Below are 25,849 nucleotides of genomic sequence, written 5' to 3' on the forward strand. Positions count from 1 at the left end.
TAACAACGCACCATGATGTCCGGGAGGTTATTTCTTTTGCTTACGGCTGATGTGATGTGCCAGTGTCGACGAAATGTGCAACTGGCCAATCGACTGCCCCCTGCTGCAGTTCTGGGCATCTGCCCCGAGGGGGTGCCAATGAGCTGTACACATCCCAAAGTGCCCTCCAGTGGGAGAGGTTTGTTACTGCAGTGCTGCAAACTCTGCTTATACCCGATGTGCCCCGAAGGCGGATATTTCCTCTGATTTATCTGGCAAAACACCCAGCTGACGGGCTTTTTTGACCATGGCCAGCGTATTATTCCCCCCCCCCCCCCCCCCCCCGTTTTTTTTTGGGGGGGGAATGTTTAAACTGAACAAAATGTGTACTGGGGTGGGACAGTGCTTAGCACTGCTGCCTCATCGCTCCAGGGACCCGGGTTCGATTCCCACCTCGGGTGAATGTGTGGAGTTTGCATGTTCTCCCTGTGTGTGTGTGCGTGCGTTTCGTCCGGGTGCTCCGGTTTCCTCCCACAGTCCAAAGATGTGCAGGTTAGGTGGATTGGCCGCGCTAAATTGCCCTTTAGTGTCCAAAAGACTTATGGGGATAGGGTGGAGAGTCAGTGCAGACTCGATGGACCGAATGGCTTCCTCCTACACTGTAGGTGTTCTAGGATTCTATGTATTGGACACCTTTTGGGACCATTTGGCTACGATGGCTACTTGGTAGGTGAGCTTGCATTTGATTGTAAAATAACACTTGCAGCCGTGCCTCTTCACGTCGAAGTATCTCCCAAGTGCTTCGCAAGAATAGTTCATCTTTCAAAGTCCAGTCGCCAAGCTTGATGAGTGTCCTGCTGTGCCTGCTGTTTGAAGTTGCCAATGCTAGTCGGGCAGTGAGGCTTTGTCTGTGTTGAGTCGACTAGTCCCCTTGACTTCAGAGCACTTCACCTGTGGGAAGTGAGATGAGAACGGCTCCCGTTTTGTGACCGAGAAAATGGAAGGGAAGATCTAATAAGAGGTGTTCTTCTCCCTGAGTCAGAGGAGTCCCACGCATAAGATCAGAAGAAATAGTTGCCAGTGTAGACCATTCAGCCCGGAGACCTGAGCACAAAGATCTAGGCTTACCCCCCAGCGAATACTGAGGGAGTGCCGCACTGTCAAAGGTGCCATCTAGGTGAAGAATATGAATTTCAGTGTAATTTAGTTTATACCAGCCACAATACTATCTGCTTGGAGATATTACCAGCTTCATACTGTCTTCTGGGATAGCTAAGCAGCTACCCCCCCCCCCCCCCCTCACATGGTCTTGCGTTCTCTTTGATCTCTCTACCCCCTATTGTTTCTTTTTAAAAATAAATTTAGAGTACTCATTTTTTTCCAATGAAGGGGCAATTTAGCGTGGCCAATCCACCTACCCTGCACATCTTTGGATTGTGAGGACGAAACCCCCGCAAACACGGGGAGAATGTGCAAACTCCACACGGACAGTGACCCAGAGCCGGGATCGAACCTGGGACCTCGGCGCCGTGAGGCAGCAGGGCTAACCCACTGCGCCCCCGTGCCGCCCGAACCCTTGATTGTTTCATCCAGCCTCTCTGAAGTTCCCTTTTCCCAGAACTGATCAAACCTCTTTCTTTAACTTCACAGCTCCCTTATTTAAAAAAAATAAACTTCCCCTATCTGTGCCTCACTTACTTACAATTTTATACCTCCTTTGAAGTAAACCAATCCACTTCAAAACTACTTCTTTGATTGCCTTATGTACATTAATATTTGAGTTCCTCTTGGTTCCCTATGTTAATTAACGTATCGAATCAACTTCTTATTGATGTTTAGACCCTTGTAGTTTCCCTGTCCCTTAATCCAATTACACCGATCCACACCCCGACCAGCCCGTATTCCAGTACATGAAGAATAGGACAGCGTTATTACCAAAAGAAATATATTACAATTCCTCATTTTTCTGACAGTCATCACCCTTTCTATTCCGCAAGTCATTGTTAGTCCCAGGCCATCATGGAATTTGGGCTGGGCCAGCATTTATTGCCCTTCCCTAATTGCCCTAGAGAGCTGCCTTCTTGAACCCGCTGCAGTCCATGATGTGTAGGTACAACCACAGTGCTGTCAGGGAGGGAGTTCCAGGATTTTGACCCAGCGACAGTGAAGGAGCGGCCGATACATTTCCAAGTCCGGGTGGGGAGTGACTCGGAGGGGCAGTGTTCCCATGGGTCTGCTGCCCTGGCCCTTCTTGATGGTGGTGGTCGTGGGTTCGAACGGTGCTGTTTAAGGAGGCTTGGGGAGTTCCTGCAGTGCACCTTGTAGATGGTGACCGGGCTGCAAAGGCCCGTAAACAGCTCAGAGTGATTAACGCCTCGTTCTCCTTCTGTCTTCAGGGGGAGAAGGCCCAGACCCTTCTCCCTTGGCATGACCAGGACTGGTAGATTGGCATTTGGAGATGGTGGATGCGGATAACTACATTGTCAGTGAAGGGTGGGCGAGAAAGGCTCTTTCGCATTAGTACAGCTCTGATAGAATGGACAGGGGGAAACAGTTCCTATCGGTGGGAGTGTCGAGAACCAGAAGACACCGATTTATGGTGATTGGCAACAGAACTAGAGGCAGCACGAGAAACCTTTATATGCGGCAAGTGGTTTGGACCGGGAATTCACTGCCTCAGAGTGTGGTGGAGGCAGATTCAATGGTGGCTTTCAAAAAAGAATCGGATCATTATTGGAAGAAACGAAAAACATTGTGGGGTAGCAAGGAAAAGGGGGGGAGAGTGGGGTTAATTGAATTCCTGTTAGCATGAACCCGAGTGGCTGAATGGCCTCCGTCTGTGCTGTAACCACGTCCGCCCTTTGATTTTTATTCAAATTTAATTAGTTTTGATGCGGACCTTTCCTTGCTGTTCCCACAGCGTGAAATCTACCCACAATTTAATCCCCGCGCTGGCCTTGCCTGGGTAGGCCAATCGATTATTTTTGGTGTCTGTCCCTGCTTCAGATGTTGCTGTGACCCCTCAGTAGCCGTCATCCGCCTGTCGTGGTTTGGTCATTTAAAATTCTCCTTTGCCTAATCTGTGCCCTCCCTTCCTCTGGCCCTGCCCACACAGGGAACCGTTCCGCCAACTCCTGGTGCACGGGCTCATCAAGGGGAAAACATTCCGCGTGACCGCCAACGGCCAGTATCTGAAGAAAGAGGAAATAGATTTCAGTGGTAAGTGGCCGTTGAAAGTAAATGAGCGAATTAGCAAGGACACCAGTGACAATTCGATGGATGTAACAGAGGAAAAGTGCTGCTATTTGAATCTAAACCACACGCGCGGAATCCATGGTTACAGATAGGCACCACAGACACGGGCTTTTCAAGTGACTGTCATGTGGGCTGGTTTCACATGGCCCCCCCGCATTCTTCAAATGGTCCAGGTTTATTTCAGTGCTGGAGATTTCCCTATTTCCCCCCTCCACCCCACCAAATCATTTTCTTGTGCCTTAATGGTTATTAAACGTAGCGATTGTTTTAATACACAGCGTGTTAAAGGACAGGGTGGCACAGTGGTTAGCGCTGCTGCCTCACAGCCCCCACCAGCGATCCGGGTTCAATTCCGGCCTCGGGTGACTGTCTGTGTGGAGTCTGCACGTTCTCCCCCGTGTCTGCGTGGGTTTCCTCCGGGTGCTCCGGTTTCCACCCACAGTCCAAATATGTGCAGTATAGGTGAATTGGACGTTCTAAATTGCCCCTTAGTGTCCAAAAGGTTAGGTGGGGTTACTGGGTTACAGGGATAGGGTCGAGTTGTGGGCTTAAGTAACGTGCTCTTTCCAAGGACCAGTGCAGACTTGATGGGCCGAATGGCCTCCTTCTGCATTGTAGGGATTCTATTCTATGACAGCAAAGACCAGTGATTCAGATTGACCTATCTATTGTCCTGCCCATCCACTCCATCCTCTTGTTCTTCGACTCTGTAACTGGGTTTCATTTGGCCGGGTTTTAAAACATTCTGCGTCTGTTTTTGCAAGTGTTTGGAGGCAGCCTGTTCCCAGGGCATTGTCAAATGACAGGCTCCAACCCTCCATCGCCTTATTTCATGGTAGCACAGTGGTTAGCACAGTTGCTTCACAGCTCCAGGGTCCCAGGTTCGATTCCCCGCTGGGCCACTGTCTGTGCGGAGTCTGCACGTTCTCCCCGTGTCTGCGTGGGTTTCCTCCGGGTGCTCCGGCTTCCTCCCACAGTCCAAAGATGTGCAGGTTAGGTGGGTAATAGATTGCCCCTTAGTGTCCAAAAGGTGGGGTGGGGTTAATCGATTATGGGGATAGGGTGGGGATGTGGGCATAGATGGGGTGCTCTTTCCAAGGGCCGGTTCAGACTCGATGGGCTGAATGGCCTCCTTCTGCACTGTAAATTCTATTCTATGAATTGGAGTGAATTAACAAAATAACATATATAAGGAATAAGGGGGGGGGGAGTCACCCAATAGAATAATACAGCACAGGAGGCCAATTGGCCCATGTTGTCTGTGTTGGCTCTTTAGTTAGCGCTACCCAATTCGCCGCACCCTGCTGCTCTTTTTCCCTCCACAGTAAACATTTCCTCTTCAAACATTTACCCAATTCCTGTTTGAATGTTACTTTTGAACCTGCTCCCACTCTCCTATCACCCGTTTGGATTTAACACTGAGGCGGGACCATGTGGGCCTTCTTCAGGCCACTGGTTAAAATGGTGTGCACGGGGGGGGGGGGGGGGGGGGGGCGGGGGGGATGTGGCACAGTGGTTAGCACTGGGACTGCGGCGCTGAGGACCCGGTTTCGATCCCAGCTCTCTACAGCTCTCTGCGGTAAAGAATTCCACAGATTCGCTACCTCCTGAGGGAGGAAATTCCTCCTCGTCTCTGTCTGAAGAAGGAACGGCCCCTTCGAGCCTGCTCCCCCACTCGTTAAGATCAGGGCTGAACTTCTACATTCGCTCCACTTGCCTGCACTATTCCCATATCCCTTCATTCCCTTAGTGCCAAAAGACCTATCGACCTCTGCCTTGAATGTTCTCCACGACGGAGCCCTCTGGATTACAGAATTCCAAAGATTCACAACTTCCTGGAGTGAAGAAATTCCTCTCCTCAGTTGTAAACGGCCCCCTTATCCTGGGACTCTTGCTAGGTTAACCCTGCTAATTGTACTGCTTGATTTGGACAGCAGCAACCGCGAGTTTTAATTTAAAAAACAAATACTAAAATGTACTTCGCTTTGTGTGCCGGTTTTCTGTATATATCTGGCTCCAGTTCAAATGGTCAGCATTAAGTGTCTGCTGTGTTAATTCTTCAGCCCAGTGAGAGTGGACCTGATCGGTCTTGCCTGGGTGAAGTTGGCATCGTTTGTGGGTGACGCAAAGTACGCCTCTGGAAATTAAGTGTGATGCAAGTAGTTTTACCCTTTCCTTCCGTCCACAACCAGGTCCCGACCCGCTCCATGCCAGTACCTCCGAGAAACTGCAGATCACCTGGGAGAAAATGAGCAAATCCAAGCACAATGGGGTTGACCCAGCAGAGATGCTCCAGCAGTATGGGATTGACACGGTCCGCCTGTACATCCTGTATGCTGCCCCTCCTCAGCAAGATATCCTGTGGGACATTAAGAGTAAGTGACTGAGCTCCTCTAGTTCAAGGCGCCAGCAAGAACATTGTGTATGACCCCTTTTTTGATACTGTTGGGGCGTGTTGACTCATCAAAGAGAAATCATAGTCCTGTCCGCCCAGCAGGCCACTCGGCCCATCAAATCCATATGCTGGAATGGATTACCGAGTTTTGGGATGGCATACTTCTCCATTCCTTTCTTCCTTCCCTATCTATTCTTATTCCTCTGCCGTGGCTCTTGTACCACCGGGGTATTAACCGGGGTGGGCTGGTGCTGGCAGCAGTGGAATGCTGCCTTTTATCACAGGGAGATGTCGATATTTTTGACGGGGTGGGCTTTGCTTGTGCTTACCGACCCCAAACTCGAAGTAGAGTTGTTGTAGATGGAAGATGGTGTCTCCCTCCTGGCCACGGGGACTCCGGCAGGGCCCGACAAGTGACTAGACCAAAGGGGCGGCACAGTGGGTTAGCACTGCTGCCTCACGCCGCCGAGGACCCGGGTTCGATCCCAGCCCTGGGTCACTGTCCGTGTGGAGTTTGCACCTTCTCCCCGTGTTTGCGTGGATTTCACCCCCACAACCCAAAGTTGTGCAAGGGTAGGTGGATTGGCCACGCTAAATTGCCCCTTGATTGGAAAAAATTAATTGGTTATTCTAAATTTATTTTAAAAAGGTAACTTATTGCCTGAGAATCTCACACTCTTCCCGAGGAGAGAGAAGACTGACAGCCTGCCTTTGGGGAGGGGAACGAGGTGGTAGATGTTTTAATTGGCTCCCGCCAAATAAAGTGAAAGGAAACTGTTTCAATGCAAGTCAGTGAGTGAGTTCAGAAAAAAAAATCTTTTTTTTTTTTCAAATAAAATGTGTTCTTTTAAACACGCATACTTAAGACATATACTCCTTTCCATGGTGACACTTGGATTTAAACCCATCTCCAAGTAATCAGATGAAAGGATGGCACGGGAGCACAGTGGTTAGCACTGCTGCTTCTCAGCCCCAGGGACCCGGGTTCGATTCCCGGCTTGGATCCCTGTCTGTGCGGAGTCTGCACGTCCTCTGCGTGGGCTTCGTCCGGGAGCTCCGGTTTCCTCCCACAAGTCCCGTAAGACGTGCTTGTTAGGTGATTTGGACATTCTGAATTCTCCCTCTGTGTACCCGAACAGGTGCCGGGGTGTGGCGACTAGGGGCTCTTCACAGTAACTTCATTGCAGTGTTAATGTAAGCCTACTTGTGACACGAACAAAGATTAATATAAAAGAAAGTGTCTTCTACCTGCTTGATACAAGGTAGCGAATGTTTCCATAATTCTTTTTTTTTCTGGGAATGTGGGTGTTGCGGGCAAAGCCAACGTTTGTTGCCCATGAAGGTGGTTGCGCAGGTCGATAGAGTGGTCAAGAAGGCATACGGCATACTTTCCTTCATCAGAAGGGGTATTGAGTACAAGAGTTGGCAGGTCATGTTACAGTTGTATAAGACTTTGGTTCGGCCACATTTGGAATACTGCATACAGTTCTGGTCGCCACATTACCAAAAGGATGTGGATGCTTTGGAGAAGGTGCAGAGGAGGTTCACCAGGATGTTGCCATGGTATGGAGGGCGCTAGCTATGAAGAGAGGTTGAGTAGATTAGGATTATTTTCATTAGAAAGACGGAGGTTGAGGGGGACCTCATTGAGGTCTACAAAATCATGAGGGGTATAGACAGGGTGGATAGCAACGAGCTTTTTCCCAGAGTGGGGGGACTCAATTACTGGGGGTCACAAGTTCAAGGTGAGAGGGGAAAAGTTTAAGGGAGATGTGCGTGGAAAGTTCTTTACGCAGAGGGTGGTGGGTGCCTGGGACGCATTGCCGGCGGAGGTGGTAGAGGCGGGCACGATAGCGTCATTTAAGATGTATCTAGACAGATACATGAATGGGCAGGGAGCAGAGGGATACAGATCATTAGAAAATAGGTGACAGTTTTAGATAGAGGATCTGGATCGGTGCAGGCTGGGAGGGCCGAAGGGCCTGTTCCTGGGCTGTAAATTTTCTTTGTTCTTTGGATCCCTGATTGCCTTTCCACTGAACATTTCAGAGAGCACATAAGAACCAACCACCATGCTGCGGGTCTGCAGTCACATGTAGGCCAGACCGGGGTAAGAATGGCAGATTTCCTTCCTTAAACCAAAAGGTTTTTTGCAGCAAGCGATGGTAGTTTCGTATGCAACAAAAACCGAGAAAGCTGGAAAAACCTGGCAGGCCTGGCTCCATCCGTAGGGAGCGAAAGCGTATCCCGTCCGGATGACCTCTGATCCCTACAGATGCTGCCTCTTTTGTTTCTGATTCCAGCATCCGCGGTGTTTTCCTATTTTAATGATATTTCTTTGCTCACCATGACCGAGGCGAATTTTCAATTCCTGATTTTTGTTTATTAACTGAATTTAAACTCCTCCAGCTGTCAGTGGGATTTGAACCCGTGTCCCCCAAAGCTCCAGCCTGGGCCCGTGGGCTTACTAGGCCGGTGACCGCGGTGCCGCCAGATCCCTTAAATTGAGTTTAAAATCAGCATGAGAGGAAAGACCCCAAAGTTAGCACACGACTCCCAATTGTCCTCATGGATGGCTCCTGTTGGGAGATGGATATGTGACACTGGTGGAACAGGGTGTTGGCCCAAGTTTGGTGAAGGCATGTTTTTGGAGCACAGTAGCAAAAGTTTATCCTTTAACAAGCTTGCCACCCCCACATTGATTCTGTCTACACCTCCCGCTGCCTCAGGAAGACAGACAGCATTATCAGAGACCCCTCCCACCCAGGCATTGCCTTCTTCCAGACCCTTCCATCAGGCAGAAGGTACAGAAGTCTGAAGACCCGCACATCCAGACATAGGAAGAGCTTCTTCCCCGCAGCTACAAGACTCCTCAACGACTCTCCCTCGGACTGATCTGTTCCCTGTAAGAACACTATTCACGACACCCTATGCTGCTCTTGCTCATGTATTTGCTTTGTTTGGCCCCTTGTCCCGCACTGTAACCAATCACTGTTTGTCGATGTACCATTTGTCAATGTACTCTGTTGATTATTCCTTTTTTGTCTACTATGTACGTACTGTGTACGTTCCCTCGGCCGCAGAAAAATACTTTTCACTGTACTTCGGTACATGTGACAATAAATCAAATCAAACTTTGCTGGTGTCCACGCTAATGGTGGGGATGCATTGCTAGCATTCAGGTCTGTATTGGGTAAGTTTTCCAAACCTTTGTATTACTATCCTTCAGCTTGAATGAAATGAAATGAAAATCGCTTATTGTCACAAGTCGGCTTCAATGAAGTTACTGTGAAAAGCCCCTAGTCGCCACATTCCAGCGCCTGTTCGGGGAGGCTGGTACGGGAATTGAACCGTGCTGCTGGCCTGCCTTGGTCTGCTTTAAAAGCCAGCGATTTAGCCTAGTGTGCTAAACCAGCCCAAAATGCACAATTTTACGCAGCGTCCCTCCCCCCACCCCTCCAAAGAAAAATGGGGGGGTGGAGGTGAGAAGAATATCTTGTTGAATGTGGAAGCACCGCAGTAAAGCCTTGGGGCCGGTGTTGATCTCCGTTTGGATTAGTTGAGAGCGAACATCACCCTGCTTCTAACTCGGGGGTTTCTTCATGTTGGCAGAGGCGTGTTGGGGGGCTTGTCGGGCGCTTGTTTTGTTTTTCCATTCAGTTCAGGGGTATTCAGGGATGGGCAACAAATGCTGGTCTTGCCCGCGACGCCATGAAAGAATTTTTTTTTTTTTTAATTTTTCTCTCCTTTGAACCCAGCGGATGCCATTCCTGGTGTGTTGAGGTGGCAGGTCCGCCTTTGGGCCCTGGTTACCAAGCTGGTTGACGCTCGGAATGCTGGAATGACGCCCAGTCCTGACCTGCTGAGCAAAAAGGAGAAAGAGGAAGCCAAGAAAATCTGGCAGAGCAAAAACTACACTCTGTCACAGGTAAAAACTACACTCTGTCACAGGTAAAAACTACACTCTGTCACGGGTAAAAACTACACTCTGTCACAGGTAAAAACTACACTCTGTCACAGGTAAAAACTACACTCTGTCACAGGTAAAAACTACACTCTGTCACAGGTAAAAACTACACTCTGTCACAGGTAAAAACTACACTCTGTCACAGGTAAAAACTACACTCTGTCACAGGTCAAAACCACACTCTGTCACAGGTAAAAACCACACTCTGTCACAGGTTAAAACTACACTCTGTCACGGGTAAAAACTACACTCTGTCACAGGTCAAAACCACACTCTGTCACAGGTCAAAACCACACTCTGTCACAGGTCAAAACTACACTCTGTCACAGGTCAAAACCACACTCTGTCACAGGTAAAAACTACACTCTGTCACAGGTAAAAACTACACTCTGTCACAGGTAAAAACTACACTCTGTCACAGGTCAAAACCACACTCTGTCACGGGTAAAAACTACACTCTTGTCACAGGTAAAAACCACACTCTGTCACAGGTAAAAACTACACTCTGCCACGGGTAAAAACTACACTCTGTCACGGGTAAAAACTACACTCTGTCACTGGTAAATGTGTGTGGTATGTTAGCTTCTGGCTGCTGTCGGGTAAAGAGTCAAGAGTTCTGCTCCTTTCCCAAGACGCCCTTATTTTCCTTGAACACCCTCCATACAAAAACTCACCACACCACAAGTGCCACCTGCAACCCCTTTATATATCAGTGCCAATTATTGGATACTTAACATCAATTAGACATGTCATTGGAATGTCCCTTGACCCATTCCTAACATGGTGTGTTGCTTGCAGGAGTGCAGCCATTTTTTGCAGTTAGTCTAGAACACCGGGCAGCTAAGGTATGTTGAAAAGTCTCTTCCGCGCATTGCTTTGTTCCCTCTCTTTAAAAGTAACCACTGGGCCAAATCTTTCGTTCTCCGGTTTGCCTGTGAGAGGACATACGGCCGACGATGCATATCAGCAGCCTGTGGGTGGGCTAAGGTATGGATCTTTGCGGGAATTGGTTTAAATTTCTGCTCAGCAGTTCCCCCTCCTCCCCAGATCTTTCCGTGAATGTCTCCCAACTCCTGAGTTAGAGTCAGAGACTCTGGTCAGTTCCCCAGTACTTACCTGGGTAGCTACTCAGTAAGTGTCAGATACAAAGCTGGGCAAGTACCAAACCGAACGCCAGCAATCCCCCCCCCCCCCCCCCCCCCACCTCATCGACCATCCACCCCATCCCCCACCCAATCAGCAACCTGCTCACCCACGTTGACCATCTCAATCACCCCACTCACCTATTCACCAATGTCCACAATGGACCTTAAAGCCTACCGCGAGGCAGCCAGTGCCATGAAATGGGGGCGTGCTCTGGGAAATAGGATCAGGAAGTGGCCACTCGGCCCGTCAAGCCAACTGGCCTTCCGCCAGCTTTACTCTGCTTCAGCCGGGGCCAGAATGCCTCGGAGGAAAGGCGCCGCAACATTGAGTGTTGGGAAATTACGAACGCAGCGCCAATCTGGCCATCGCTGCTGCTGCGTTGAAATCTCTAACTCTGTTGACTTGATTAGTGATGTTCGTGCCCTAATGGAGTAGAAAGCCGGACCGGTGAAATTAATTCCGAGATCCCAATCTCCAGTACATTCTCCATAGAAATCCCGACAGTGCTGAAGGAGGCCATTGGGCCCATCAAGTCTGCACCGACCCTCTAAAAGAACACCTTACCTAGGTCCACTCCCCTGCCCCAGCCATGTAATGTAACCTGCACAACCCTGGATGTTAAGGAGCAATTTATCACGGCCAATCCGCCTAGCCTGTACATTGATGCACGATCAATGACCACTAAAGCGAAGTTGTAGTCCAACTGAAGGCTTTAATAAGCTAGATGTTTCCCCCAGCAGCTCAGGTACAGAATGAAGGCTGCTGGGGCAGCACAGGCTCTTATACCCCGCCCAGCAGGGCGGAGCTATCATACATTCTAACCAATAGAAAGCATACAGTTTCCACCAATGGTGCTTTAGCCTATCAGGTACCATAACACCTATAATACCACACACATCTTTGGACTGTGGGTGGAAACCGGAGCACCCGGAGGAAACCCACGCAAGACACGGGGGTGGGGGAAAGTGTAGACTCCACACAGACAGTAACTCGAGGCCGCAATTGATCCCGGGTCTCTGGCGCTGTGAGGCAGCAGTTGTAACCACTGTGCTACCGTGCCGCCCATATTCTGCTTCCTCTGCTCCAAGACACAACAATCAGCTGCTGTAGGATCTCTTATTTTCTAATAAAAGACTGGGTCGGGTGGTAGTTTGAGATTGAATTTATTGCAAAACTTGTTCAGTGCACTTTCAAATGCAAGCAAAAGAAACAAAAAGCCCAGCAGGGCTACAGAAAGAGAACAATGGAAGGAGAACAAAGAAATGTGTGGTAAAGGGGTGCACCAAGAACTTTATACCTGCACATTCTGGTACCGCCCCCCTCTCTGCCCCTATTGGCTTACAAGCTTTGAATTGTGACTTTTGATTGGCGCTCCATACCAGCACACTCACTGGCATCTAACTTCTTGGCTGTGCTAACTGATATGCCCTCAATCAACACACGATGAGTGGTGAACATAACTGAGGCTTTAATAAACCAAACAGAAATACCACAATACACATATTATATACTACAGTGGTTCGGACCCTTGCCTCGTACATCTCCTCTAAATGGCAGTAGCATGGTGGTTAGCACAATTGCTTCACAGCTCCAGGTTCCCAGGTTCGATTCCCGGCTTGGGTCGCTGTCTGTGCGGAGTCTGGAAGTTCTCCCCGTGTGTGCGTGGGTTTCCTCCGGGTGCTCCTGTTTCCTCCCACAGTCCAAAGATGTGCAGGTTAGGTGGATTGGCCATGGTAAATTGCCCTTAGTGTCTAAAATTGCCCTTAGTGTTGGGTGGGGTTACTGGGTTATGGGGATAGGGTAGAGGTGTGGGCTTGGGTAGGGTGCTCTTTCAAAGAGCCGGTGCAGACTCGATGGGCCGAATGGCCCTGTAAATTCTATGAAACCTTGCTCCTCGCACGTTAAACCTATGTCCCCTAGTAATTGACCCCTTTACCCTGGGAAAAAGTCTCTGACTATCCACTCTGTCTATGCCCCTCATAATTTTGTAGACCTCTATCAGATCGCCCCTCAACTTCTGTCGATCCAGTGAGAACAAATCGAGTTTATTCAACCTCTCCTCATGGCTAATGCCCTCCATACCAGACAACATCCAGGTAAATTTCTTCTGCACCCTCTCCAAAGCCTCCACATCCTTCTGGTAGCCCCTTCGTGATTTTGAACATTTCTCTAAACTCTCCGGTCAACCTTGTCCTCCTCCGGGAGAACAGCCCCAACCCCTCCCATTGATCCTCGGAACTGAAGTTTCTCATCTCTGGAACCCTTCTTGCAAGCCTCTTCTGCACTTTTCTCAATGCATTCACACCCTTCCTATAGTTTGGCACCCAGAACTGTGCACAATATTCTAGCTGAGATATAACCTCCTGGCTTTTGTGCTCTATGATGATGTCACTACCACTAGGAATCAAGGGGAATAGCAAGCGTACATCCACGGAGAAACTAGCTAAACACGACGGAGAAAGAAATGGAGGGTACGCTGATTGCGGCACGGTGGCACAGTGGTTTGTACTGGTGCTACACAGCTCCAGGGTCCCAGGTTCGATTCCCGGCTTGAGTCACTGTGTGCGGAGTCTGCACGTTCTCCCCCGTGTCTGCATGGGTTTCCTCCGGCGTCCTCCCACAGTCCAAAGATGTGCCGGTTAGGTGGATTGGCCGTGCTAAGTTGCTCTTAGTGTCTCAAAAAAATGGTTAGTAGAGGTTATGGGAATAGGGTGGAGGCGTGGGCTTAAGTAGGGTACTTTTTCCGAGGGCTGGTGCAGACCCGATGGGCCGAATGGCCTCCTATCCACTCTGTAAATTCTGTGATGGTGTTGGGTGAAGAAGGATGGGAAGAGGCTCGTGTGGAGCATTAACACTGGCTGAATGGTGCTGTAAATGCTGCGATTACACCATTCCGAATGTATGTTTAAGAAGAATGTGCCTGTAGATGGCACTGTTTGAATAGCTTTCTGTAGCTGAGGAACATTGGAAAGTTATGTCACTGATGAAATCTGGGTGCTGCACCTCGGAAACCAGAGGACTGGGTTCTGTAAGTAAGTAACAATTGATGATTAGAGTTTACCTCTTCAACCTCAGATAGAAATGTCAGAGCCCAACGTTGCGTTTTTTCAACCCCTCCACCAGTAAGCAGAGGAATCGTGACTCCCTCCCGCATTTGACAAACTTGTAAAAGAAACAACACTCCACCCCCCCCCCCCCCTCCCCCTCCCAACCCAAACAATGCACACTCAACAACGCCCGCCCCACAAGGCTGAAATATAGTGCCTGGCTTTGCAATCCACTTTCTACTAAATGCCTCCACCATACTGACCCATGAAGAAAGTCCACACTGGAGACCTCCCTCCCTTTTCTCGAATCCTCCCACCACTCCCCTCTCTCTTTCGACCGCGACCCTCGGCACCCTCTCCCTTTTCTCCATTTCTCCCCCCCTCCCTTTTCCCGACCCTGCCCTCTCTCGCTTCACTTTATTTGTGCCCTGCCTTCTGATCTTCTTGACCTCTGTCATGCTAAGTCCTGACTCCCTATGTGCAACGCTACACGTGTGGTCAACCAATATCACCTTCAAGACAATCAGAATGAAAGGTTTTTAAAAAAAAGAAACCAAACCCCTAAACCTCGTTAGATTGGGGGGGGGGGGGGGTTTGGGTGTTGAGAGTGAGATGAGATTCTCTGCATAGAACCTGCACATGAGGGCGAAAGGGCTTGCATCGACCAGCGACATCCGAATGACCAGATTAAATTGCAGTTGTTAAAAACCATGATGCTAACAAGTGGTGGCTTTAAAAACCAAACTTCCTGGGATTAATTATCTGCCCATTCGCTTTAGCACAACATGGGCAGCAGGTTAGCACATGTGGCTAGCACTGTGGCTTCGCAGCGCCAGGGTCTCAGGTTCGATTCCCCGTTGGGTCACTGTCTGTGGGGAGTCTGCACGTTCTCCCCGTGTCTGCGTGGGTTTCCTCCGGGTGCTCCGGTTTCCTCCCACAGTCCAAAGACGTGCAGGTTAGGTGGATTGGCCACGATAAATTGCCCTTCGTGTCCAAAAAGGTTCGAAGGGATTATTGGGTTACCGAGATAGGGTGGAAGTGAGGGCTTAAGTGGGTCGGTGCAGACTCGATGGGCCGAATGGCCTCCTTCTGCACTGTATGTTCTAACATGCAGCACGACTCATCTTGATGGAAGAGGAGGGGGGATAATAGGAGCTTAAAGAAAATGACTCATTCAAGTGTGAAAGCAGCTTATAACTGAATATCATATAAGGCTCCTAGTTCAAGTCACTGTCCTACCATGTTCATGCTTCACGTTCACCTGATGGTTACAATTCAGCAAAGTGTTTGCAGGAGCTGGAAGCTTCGAGTCTCTTTCCTTGGATGGAGGACAGAGGAGTTAAGAAACAAAAAAATCAATATATATCTTTCCGATACTTATGTTTTGTGCCGTTGATCACGGTTGTGAGAAATTGTCGAGGCATCTACAGGCTGGTTCTCCCTGGCCGAGAGAGGCTGAGCAGATGGGAGATCTCTTGGTTAAGGGAGGAATGAGGATGGATGGTAATGGGAAGTGGATGAATGAAATAAGAAAACTAGGTTCGCATTATGTACTGACTATAGAATGGGCTGGAGCTTGTGCAATTGTAGTGAGCAGCTGAACCAAACAGACCAGGCCGGTGGGGGTACTAACATCAGTCTCCAATCTAAACACAAATTGGTTGACCTCCACTGTGGCGTTACACTTGGCCAACATGCCTTTGGTTTGTAGAGGGGGAAGTGGACTGAGATTCCTGCTGGTGATTACTTTGGAATGACCTCCAGTAGAAATCATAGAATGGGACCACACAAAAAAGACAGCATTCAAACAGTTTCTCTCCCCCCTCGCCACAACTCCTTCACCATAGCCCAGTCTCTGTGTTCAAAAATCCTGAGTGCGCGAAAGCTACGCTAACAGCCAATTTAAGATAATCAGTATCGCTCATAACATGGCTCATTTACCCTTGCTAGAAGTGACAATCCGTAAACAGGGACCTGTTCTCTGCAAACAAAAGGAATATGATCAAGCCATGTGCCTTTTCTTTTACTTACCCGGGAGCTTGGAGAGCCTAGAGTTCTCCTTGGCCAATCAGAGTCAATTTGCCAACAAATCGCCACCCTTTTTCCCCCTGTAGTATAAATTGTGGTGCTCATTTGAAATTTGACATTCTGGCATTTGTCCTGATGAGTCCAAGATGAAAAGCTTCAACAGCATGTTCAAATATTTAAGGACGTATTCTGAAAGTTACTATTGAATTTCCTTCCATTGCCCAATTAAGCAGCATATTCCAGATTATCCTAACTTGGTGTGTTCTTTTTGAATGTTTTGTGACATCACCTTTTTCTTTTGCCAACAATCTTAAATCTGGTTATTGGGAGCAATTTCTGAAAACCGCGTGTATGGGCACCGTTTGTTGGTCATCCCTAATCGCCCTTGAACTGAGTGGCTGGCTCGGCTATTGCAGGGAGAGGTTAACATCGCTGTATCCGGTGTCACGTAGTCCAGACCGGGTAAGAACGGCGGATTTCCCTCCATGAAGGTCATGGGTGGACCAGATGGGCTTTGCAACAATTGATAGTTTTGTGGTCACCATTACTGAGACAAGCTTTATATTCCAGATTTTTTAAAAATTCTTGTCAGAAGTAGGCTTACATTAATACTGCAATGAAGTGACTGCGAAAATCCCCTAGTCGCCACACTCTGGCGCCCGTTCGGGGACATAAAGGAGAATTCAGAATGGCCAATTCACCTAACAGCACGTCTTTCGGGACTTGTGGGAGGAAACCGGAGCACCCGAGGAGACCCACGCAGACACTGGGAGAACGTGCAGACTCCGCACAGATAGTGACCCAAGCCGGGAATCGAACCTGGGACCCTGGCGCTGTGAAGCAACAGTGCTAACCCACTGTGCTACCGGGCCGGAGTTTATCGACTGAGTTCAAAATCCGCCAGCGGCCGTGGTGGGATTTGAACCCATGTCCCCAGAGCAATAGTCTGGGCCCTTGGATTACTAGTCCAGGGTTACCACTATGCTACCGCCTTCCCAGAGAAGGAGAAATAAAAACAAGTTGCAACAGCCTTGATGCAGCTTTCCATCTTTGAGCAAAGGATGCTATAGAGCGACTCGCCCCACAGATCACGCTGCTAATACCCGGAACAGAACTTCATACTCTCCATCATTTAAAAAGAAACAAGGCTTTAACCTCTGGGTTCAGATGAGCAATAGTTAATTATTCAGGTTATTTGCATGATAGCGTTGTGACCTGAACCTCACCTTCTGCCTTGCAGCTATTAATTGTCCCCTCGTTCGGAGGGTGAAGCTGCACAAAGGTCTGTTCAAATTTTGGAAAGGGGACAAATGTTTGCGGCTTCCACCCGGCTGGGCAAGTACAGCCAGCGATTGTTTTTAATTTTGTTTCCCTTGCTTTTAAATGTGTTTAGGTAACCGGCTACATGACAGAGGATTTCCTGTTGAATGCTGCAATCTCCCGGTTAATGGGCCTCACAAACACTCTATCAGTAAGTGCAGTTCCTCAAATCTCTGCTCGCAAAGAGGTGGGAGGCTGAGGAGTAAAGCAGACGGCATGTCAGGGAAAGGGCTCAATACCTGTTGGGCAGCCTCAGCTTTCTTAGTTGGTACTAAGGTGAAAACGACCAGAATGTCCTCAAGTACAAAGCAAAGATCTGTGAATTTGATCTCCTTAAACACCTTTTTTTGTAATTGTTCTAACATAACGTGTACTGCAACAGTATGTGCTGTTGCAATAAATATTTATAATTCTCAGATCTTCCCAATCGGCACGGTGGCACAGTGGTTAGCACTGCTATCTCCCAGCGCCAGGGACTCTGGTACAATTCTGTTCTTGGGTGACTGTCCGTGTGGAGCGTGCATGTTCTGCCTGTATCTGCGTGGGTTTCCTCCGGGTGCTCCGGTTTCCTCCCGTGGTCCAAAGTTGTGCAGGTTAGTTGTATCGGCCCATGCTAAATTGCCCCTTCGTGTCCAGGGATGTACAGATTAGGTTGGGTCACGGGGATAGGGTGGAGGAATGGGCCTAGGCAGGGTGCTCATTCAATGTGTCGGTGCAGATCCGATGGGCCGAATGGCCTCCTTTTTGCATAGTAGGTGGGTTCTATGGATTCCCGGGTGTAGTTCTGCGAGCGATGGCTGCGCTATCGAGTGACAGCGCTATCGAGTGACAATGAGGAGCTCCTGACTACAGGGAGGAAAAGATGATCTGCGGATAAGACCATAAGACATAGGTGCAGAATTAGGCCATTCGGCCCATCACGTCTGCTCCGCCATTCAATCATGGCTGAAATGTTTCTTATCCCCATTCTCCTGCCTTCTCCCCATAACCCCTTATCGCCTTATTAATCAAGATAAGACTGTCTAAACCAGATACATGGCGGTTCTTGGGGAGGTGTTTGAGCAAGCTGGGGTTTCATTTCTCCACCCCATTGCAGTGTTAGCTAAAAGAGGGAGAGTTAGAAAATACAAAACCACCTTATCAAATCCTAGCTTCTATAAAACTAAGTAGAAAATTACAAGCAAAAGCCTCTGAGGGAAGCCGTTTAGAAATGGAGGTTGGCAGAAGGGAAACAAACTGAGGGTGAGGGCCTTCTGCCCAATTATCACTTGTCCTTCATCCCGACCAGTAGATGGCGTGTTAGAGGCGAGGTGAGTGAATTTGGTGCAAGAGTTTATCCAAGAATAGGAGTAAATCATTCAGCCAATTGAAGCCTTTTCGACTATTTGATCATAAAACTTGACCAAGTGACAAGTAAAGTTCAGAAAAGGAAATTCACGGATTGTCCGAATGCAGCTGAGGGGTCGCTTTCGACAGCAGCTGCTGCTGCTTAGGTAACTCGCTGAAGCAACTAGCCTACAGCCTACAGCCGAGGCTGGTGGAGTCCCTTCTCGGAAATGGTGGTCTTGACTCTTTGCAGCAATGTGGGGCGGGATTCTCCGACCCCCAGCCGGGTCGGAGAATCGCCGGGGGGGCGGCGTGAATCCCGCCCCCCCCCGACGGCTGCCGAATTCTCCGGCGTCGGGGATTTGGCCGGGGCGGGAATCGTTGGCAGCAGCCCCCCCCCCCCCCCGGCGATTCTCCGGCCCGCGATGAGCCGATTGGCCGCCCGTTTACAGCCGGCGTAAATTACAACAGGTACTTACCAGCGGGACCTGGCTCCACGGGCGGTCTCGGGGGGGGGTGGGGGGGGGATCTGGCCCCGGGAGACGCCCCCACGGTGGCCTGGACCGCGATCGGGGCCCACCGATCCGCGGGCGGGCCTGTGCCGTGGGGGCACTCTATTCCTCCGCGTCGGCTGCTGTGGACCTCCGCGATGGCCGACGCGGAGATGAACCCCCTGTGCATGTGCTGGGATGACGCCAGCGCACGCAGGCGCTCCCGCGCATGCGCCAACCCGCGGAGGCCCTTCGGCGCCGGTTGGCGTGGCACCAAGCCCCTTCCGAGCCGGCCAGCGGGGTGCAAACCACTCCGGCGCCGGCCTAGCCCCTGAAGGTGCGGAGGATTCCGCCGGAGTGGTTCACGCCGCTCCTTCCCGCCGGTGTTGCCCGCCCCGCCGATTCACGTAGAATCCCGCCCCAGGTCGCTGGTGGGTTTTCAAAGCACAAACAGCCCCGCTTTGCTGAGAGAGGTTTTAGAAGAAGGAAGAGAGGGTGTGGCTGTTGCCCCTTCCGTCCCTGTGGGCAGCCGGCATCTGACAATTAGTTCAAATCCAGTATATTTCACTCTCGACTCTCCGATTTCAATATGCGCTTATCTTAGCCACCATCTCTGAGAGCTCCGTCAACACTCTGTATCCATAAAACACTTCTGTGTCCTTCACAAGTACAACGCAGTAGCCGATGTAGGATGTGTCTTTTGTTTAAAAAATTTCAACACACATGTCCAATCGATGACTTTATAAACTAAGATTTTATATTACTGATCTTCAGAACAGTAGTCATAGGGGTGAGGGGGGGGGGGGGGGCGTTGGAAGTGGGGGAAATGGTGGAAAGATGCAATTTCGACAATGTATGTCACTTCAGAATCGTAGATAATTTATTTCCTGAGCTCAATTCACTCTTACCCGAGTGTCAATGTCTTTATTTTGTTTCATTTACCTCTTCTGGTTCAACCTCTGGAGGCACTGTTGAGTCCCGTCGCGGTCGCCAATTTGAATTTGTCTTACCATTCTGATTGAGATCCACTTGTAACCAAATTCAAGGAATGACTCACGTAATTGGCCAGTGTTAATTAGACCGCAAAGGGGACGGTTGCTGAGGACACTACTTTGACAGCATTTGCTTCTCGGGGACACAGATGCTGGGCTCCTTTCTCCGCACCTCGGCCCGCTCCCTAAATCATCTTGACGTCCTTCCAGTTTTTCTGGTGGTCCATTGTGGGAATGAGCAATCGGGCTGGAAAATAATCAAGTGTTGAGCAGTTGCGAGAAAGAAATTCCCTGAGGCAGTTGCCTGGGCAATTAATTGCAGCACAAATTCTATTCGCAATAATGAGAAAAATGTTGGCATCTTCTGAACTCAATCCTTTCCCACTCTATCTTTTCCACGCAGATTGAATAAACAGATCTGTGGAAGTATTTATTCTGTGGGGCCAATCTTCTAAAATAACTTGTCTCTGACGAACGAAGACCAGATTTTTCAGCAACGGTTAAAGGACCAATCTCCAAAGCATGATGACTACTGGCCGAAAAGTAACACCTAAAACGGCAGATAATTAACAGCTGATGTCTATATATGCATTGCCTCATGGGACGAGCAATGATATCTTCAAATGGATACAGTTAGTCATGAATTCCCTTGATATGTCTCTGAAGTTTGTTCAGGTGGTTTTTATTAGGAAAACTCCCAGCAGAATACAGTTCGTACAAAACTTCCCTAAGGCACAAAGGATATTCCAAATTTCTGTTTATCTAAGCCCCCAGTTGTTAGGGCTGTTCTCATGATCACATTGTAAATACTTCAGATTCATTTTCTAAGGCCAAAAACCATTTGTGGTGTGTGAGAACACTGCAGCCTGGGCGCTTCGCCGTTTGTGTTGCGATTTCTTTTATTAAACAAAAAGACTGCAGGGAATGCTTCTGCATTGCATTGTGGAATGATGGACAAAGTTGTGCAGCAGATTCATTCCCCTCCAGGTTTCTCAAACCCCAGAGGCTGAATTCAAAATTCTCATCGCTCCGTTATCTCACCCTGACAACCTTGTATCTTTGCGTGCACCGTTGCTGCCATGTTTGACGTCTCCTTTGTCCTTCTCTTCATGTGGCCCCGATTTCAGCCAATGTGCCCTGTTTTTTTTATGCTTTCACAGGGGGTGGCTGTTATTGGCTAGGCCAGCATTTGTTACCCACCCCTAATTGCCCTTGAGAAGGTGGTGGTGAACTGCCTTCTAGAAGCGGTGCAGTCCGTGTGATGTAGGCACACCCACAAGCGCTGTTAGGGAGGGAATTGCAGGATTTTGACCCAGCGACAGTGAAGGAATGGAGGTTTAGTTCCAAGTCAACGACGGTGAGTGACTTGGAGGGATTGGATTGGATTTGTTTATTGTCACGTGTACCGAGATACAGTGAAAAGTATTTTTCTGCGAGCAGCTCAACAGATCATTAAGTACATGAGAAGAAAAGGGAATAAAAGAAAATACATAATAGGGCAACACAACATATACAATGTAACTACATAAGCACCGGCATCGGATGAAGCATACAGGGTGTAGTGTTAATGAGGTCAGTCCATAAGAAGGTTGTTTAGGAGTCTGGTGACAGTGGGGAAGTAGCTGTTTTTGAGTCTGTTCGTGCGTGTTCTCAGACTTCTGTATCTCCTGCCCGATGGAAGAAGTTGGAAGAGTGTGTAAGCCGGGTGGGAGGGATCTTTGATTATACTGCCCGCTTTCCCCAGGCAGCGGGAGGCGTAGATGGTCAATGGATGGGAGGCAGGTTCGTGTGATGGACTGGGCGGTGTTCACGACTCTCTGAAGTTTCTTGCGGTCCTGGGCCGAGCAGTTGCCATACCAGGCTGTGATGCAGCCCGATAGGATGCTTTCTATGATGCATCTGTAAAAGTTGGTAAGAGTCAATGTGGACATGCCGAATTTCCTCCGTTTCCTGAGGAAGTATAGGCGCTGTTGTGCTTTCTTGGTGGTAGCGTCGACGTGGGTGGACCAGGACAGATTTTTGGAGATGTGCACCGCTAGGAATTTGAAACTGCTAACCATCTCCACCTCGGCCCGGTTGATGCTGACAGGGGTGTGTACAGTACTTTGCTTCCTGACAACCTTGCAGGTGGTGGTGTTCCCATGTATCTGCTGCCCTTCCCGTGGATCTGCTGCCCTTTTCCGTCTAATGATGGAGGGGGCAGGCTTTGAAGGTACCGGCGAAGACTTGGTGAACGGACATCACGCAACAATCACCAGGCAGGAATGTTCCCTTCCAGTCGGGGAACACTTCAGCAGCCAAGGGCATTCAGTCTCTGATCTTCGGGTAAGAGTTCTCCGAGGCGGCCTTCAGGACACGCGACAACGCAGAATCGTCAAACAGAAACCTATAGCCAAGTTCCGCACACATGAGTACGGCCTCAACCGGGACCTTGGATTCATGTCGCATTACATTCACCCAACCACCATCTGGCCTGCGAAATCCTACCAACTGTCCTGGCTTGAGACAATTCACACCTCTTAGCCTGTGATTGTCCCTCTCTCCAGTCGCTCCGTCTGGACCTGTAGAGACTCAATTACCTGCAAAGACTCGCATTCAAAGTATCACCTTGACTTTGTCTATATATTTGTTTCTGGAACCCACCTCCTCATTTACCTGAGGAAGGAGCAGCGCTCCGAAAGCTAGTGAATCGAAACAAACCTGTTGGACTTTAACCTGGTGTTATAAGACTTCTTATTGATTATTTGCTGCAGGGTGCAGACTGGAGCTATGGTGCGCCGAGGTTGGAACACAACATAAGGAATTGGAGCAGGAGTAGACCATTCGGCCCCAGGAACCTGTTCCTCCATTCAATAAGATCTGACTGAGGTCTTAACTCCATTTTCCTGTCTGACCCCACAATTGTTGATTCCTTTGCAGATGAAAAGTCTAATTCAGCCTTTGAATCTATTCAATGGCCCAGCCTCCACGGCTCACAAGAATGGTGAATTCCAAGATTAATGATCAAGGAAATTCCTCTTCATCTCCCTCTTAAATGGAAGGCCCCTTATTTCGAAACTATGCCCCCCTAGTTCTAGATTGCCCCACGAGAGGAAACGCCCTCCCAGCATCGACTCTGCCGAGCCTTCCCAGGATCTTGCATGTTTCGGTGAGATCATCGCATTTTTCCAAACTCCAATGGACATAGGCCCCAACCTGCTCAACCTTTTCCCGAAAGACAACCCCTTCATCCCGGGAATCAGCTCAGTGAACCTTCTCCGAACTGCTCCCAGTCTAAGTCTGGTTCCTTCAATAAGGAGATCAAACTGTATAACAGCCCTTCAGGTGCGGTTTCAGTAATTCAACATGAGCATGGCTTCCCTCCTTTTATACTCCATTTGCCTTGCAGTAAAGATTAACGTTCCTAATTACGGTGCCGACATGAACGCCAGCCGTTTGTGATTCATGTACAAGGACACCAGGTTCCTCTGTTCCACAGCTTTCTGCATATTACAAAGAACAAAGAAAAGTACAGCACAGGAACAGGCCCTTCGGCCCTCCAAGCCCGTGCCGACCATGCTGCCCGACTAAACTACAATCTTCTCCGCTTCCTGGGTCCGTATCCCTCTATTCCCATCCTATTCATGTATTTGTCCAGATTTCCCTTAAATGTCACTATCAAAGAAGAACAAGAAGATTTACTGTTTAAATATTCTGACTTTCTATTCTCGCCACCAAAGTGGACAACCCCATTTTTTTGCCCACTCACTTAAGCTCCCTATATCCCTCCACAGACTCCGTGTCCTCCTCACAACTATTGTCCTGTCTTTGCATCATCAGCAAATTTGGCTAAAACTGTTGGTCCCTTCAACCACGTCATTAATATAGATCATAAATAGAATCATAGATCGTAGAAATTACAGTGCAGGCGGAGGCCATTCGGCCCATCGTGTCTGCACCGGCCCTTGGAAAGAGCACCCTATTTAAGTCCACGCCTCCACCCTATCCCCATAACCCAACTAAGGTGGACACCTAAGGGACAATTTAGCGTGGCCAATCCACCTAAGCTGCACACCTTTGGACTGCGGGAGGAAACCGGAGCACCCGGAGGAAACCCACGCAGACACAGCGAGAAAGTGCAAACTCCACACAGGCAGTCACCCGAGGCTGGGATTGAACCCGGGTCCCTGGAGCTGTGAGGCAGCAGTGCTAACCACTGTGCCACCGTGCCGCCCCTAATAGTTGAGGCCCCAGCACTGATTCCTGTGGGATTTCACTCGCTGCAACTTTGCTAACCTGAAAATGACCCACTTTTTTCTGACTCTGTTTCTGGTTAGTTAGCCAATCCTCTGTCCATTCTAATATATCCCTCCCAACACCATCAGCTCTTAACTTGTGTAGTAGCCTTTCAATGTTACTTCCTCGAAGAACTCTAATGAGTTTGTGGAGCGAGTGAATGTTTGAGTGGGGGTTCATGGATGGTATCGAGCTCCTTGAGTATTGTTTTGCTGCACTCATCCAGGCAAGTGGCGAGTATTCCATCACACTCCTGACTTGTGCCTTGTAGATGGGCTTTGGGAAGTCAGGAGGTGAGTTACTCGCCACAGGATTCTCAGCCTCTGATCTGCTCTTGTAGTCACAATATTAATACGGCGGGTCCAGTTCGGTTTCTGGTTAATGTTAAGCACCCACCCCAGGATGTTGACGGTCAGGGTTTCAGCGATGGCAATGCCTTTGCATATCAATTGGAAATGGTTTGACTCTCATGTTGGAGATGGTCATTGCTTGACACTTGTATGGCACAAGTATTAGTTGCCATTTATCCGCTCAAGACTGGGTCTGGTCCAAACCTTGCATATAGGCACTACTGCATCAGTACCACAAACTGTGAGGAACACAGTCCTCTCTGCTACCTCCCTGCTTTAACCAAAACCTCCTCAAAACCCAAAGTTTCAACCAAACCTTTGATTTCCCATGTCTGCAAATTCTTTGCACATTTTCCATTCCTTCTCTTGCTTGCTTTCATTGTCTTCCCCTCCTGTCACTGAACGTTCGCACACATCTTTGTCCACGTGAAGCACATTGTGGACCTGAAAATTGTAACATTAGGTTGAAGATTTTGAATTCAAAGTTTAAGAGAATGAGATAAAACCAATGGAAGTTGTCAAAATTGAGGCTATCCAGGCCCTAGCAGATTTTGGAGATGGATGAATTTAAACCAAGTGGAACCAGGGTCCCTGTCACCTTTTAATTGAATTCTCATGAACTGACTCCATGTTCACTTAGTAACAATTAGGCATTTTAGTCTTCAAGAAATACACAACCATAAGACGTTACATTTTCCATAATTTAATCCTGCCTTTACTGCATCTGCTGTATTTCAGTAATCACCACCATCGGTGGATCTCCGAGTAAATATTATACTAAATTCAGTCTGTACCTACCAGTCACTCTTGTAACTGCCGCAATTAGTCTTTTTAGTGTTAAGTGTTGTACTTTTGGGGGGGGGGGGGGCGGCACAGTGGTTAGCACTGCTGTCTCACGGCGCTGAGGACCCAGGGTTCGCAATCCCAGCCCCGGGTCACTGTCCGTGTGGAGTTAGCACATTCTCCCCGTTCCTGCGTGGGTCCCACACCCACAACCCAAAGATGCGTGGATTGGCCACGCTAAATTGCGTTTTAATTGGGGAAAAAATAATCGGCTGATCTAAATTTATATTAAAAGGATTGTTGCACTTTGACACCTAAATGAGCGCTACTGTACAATGATTCTATTACCCCAGAATTCTGCAACCTGCCCACAGACGTCCCGTCCGTATGTCACTCAAAGTGCTTTCCGCGAAGGTTTTCAGCCACCACTGAAATTTCAAATAGCGGGAATGACTTTAAAGAAATTCCAAAAAGGTAAATCTCCCACAGTCAGGT

The 25,849-nt window shown here is 48.9% G+C and overlaps 1 protein-coding gene across 1 annotated transcript in view; it reads left to right on the forward strand.

The window, feature by feature from the left end:
• The window catches only part of lars2 (leucyl-tRNA synthetase 2, mitochondrial), a 143,141-nt gene that overhangs the window by 84,482 nt on the left and 32,810 nt on the right, over positions 1-25,849 (forward strand). The window contains 4 exon segments of the mRNA XM_072510080.1: positions 3,095-3,198; positions 5,427-5,609; positions 9,388-9,557; positions 17,211-17,288. Of these exon segments, the coding sequence (XP_072366181.1) occupies positions 3,095-3,198; positions 5,427-5,609; positions 9,388-9,557; positions 17,211-17,288 (535 nt within the window).

The sequence above is a fragment of the Scyliorhinus torazame genome, chromosome 6, assembly GCF_047496885.1.
Source record: "Scyliorhinus torazame isolate Kashiwa2021f chromosome 6, sScyTor2.1, whole genome shotgun sequence".
In the NCBI taxonomy this organism is placed as follows: domain Eukaryota; kingdom Metazoa; phylum Chordata; class Chondrichthyes; order Carcharhiniformes; family Scyliorhinidae; genus Scyliorhinus; species Scyliorhinus torazame.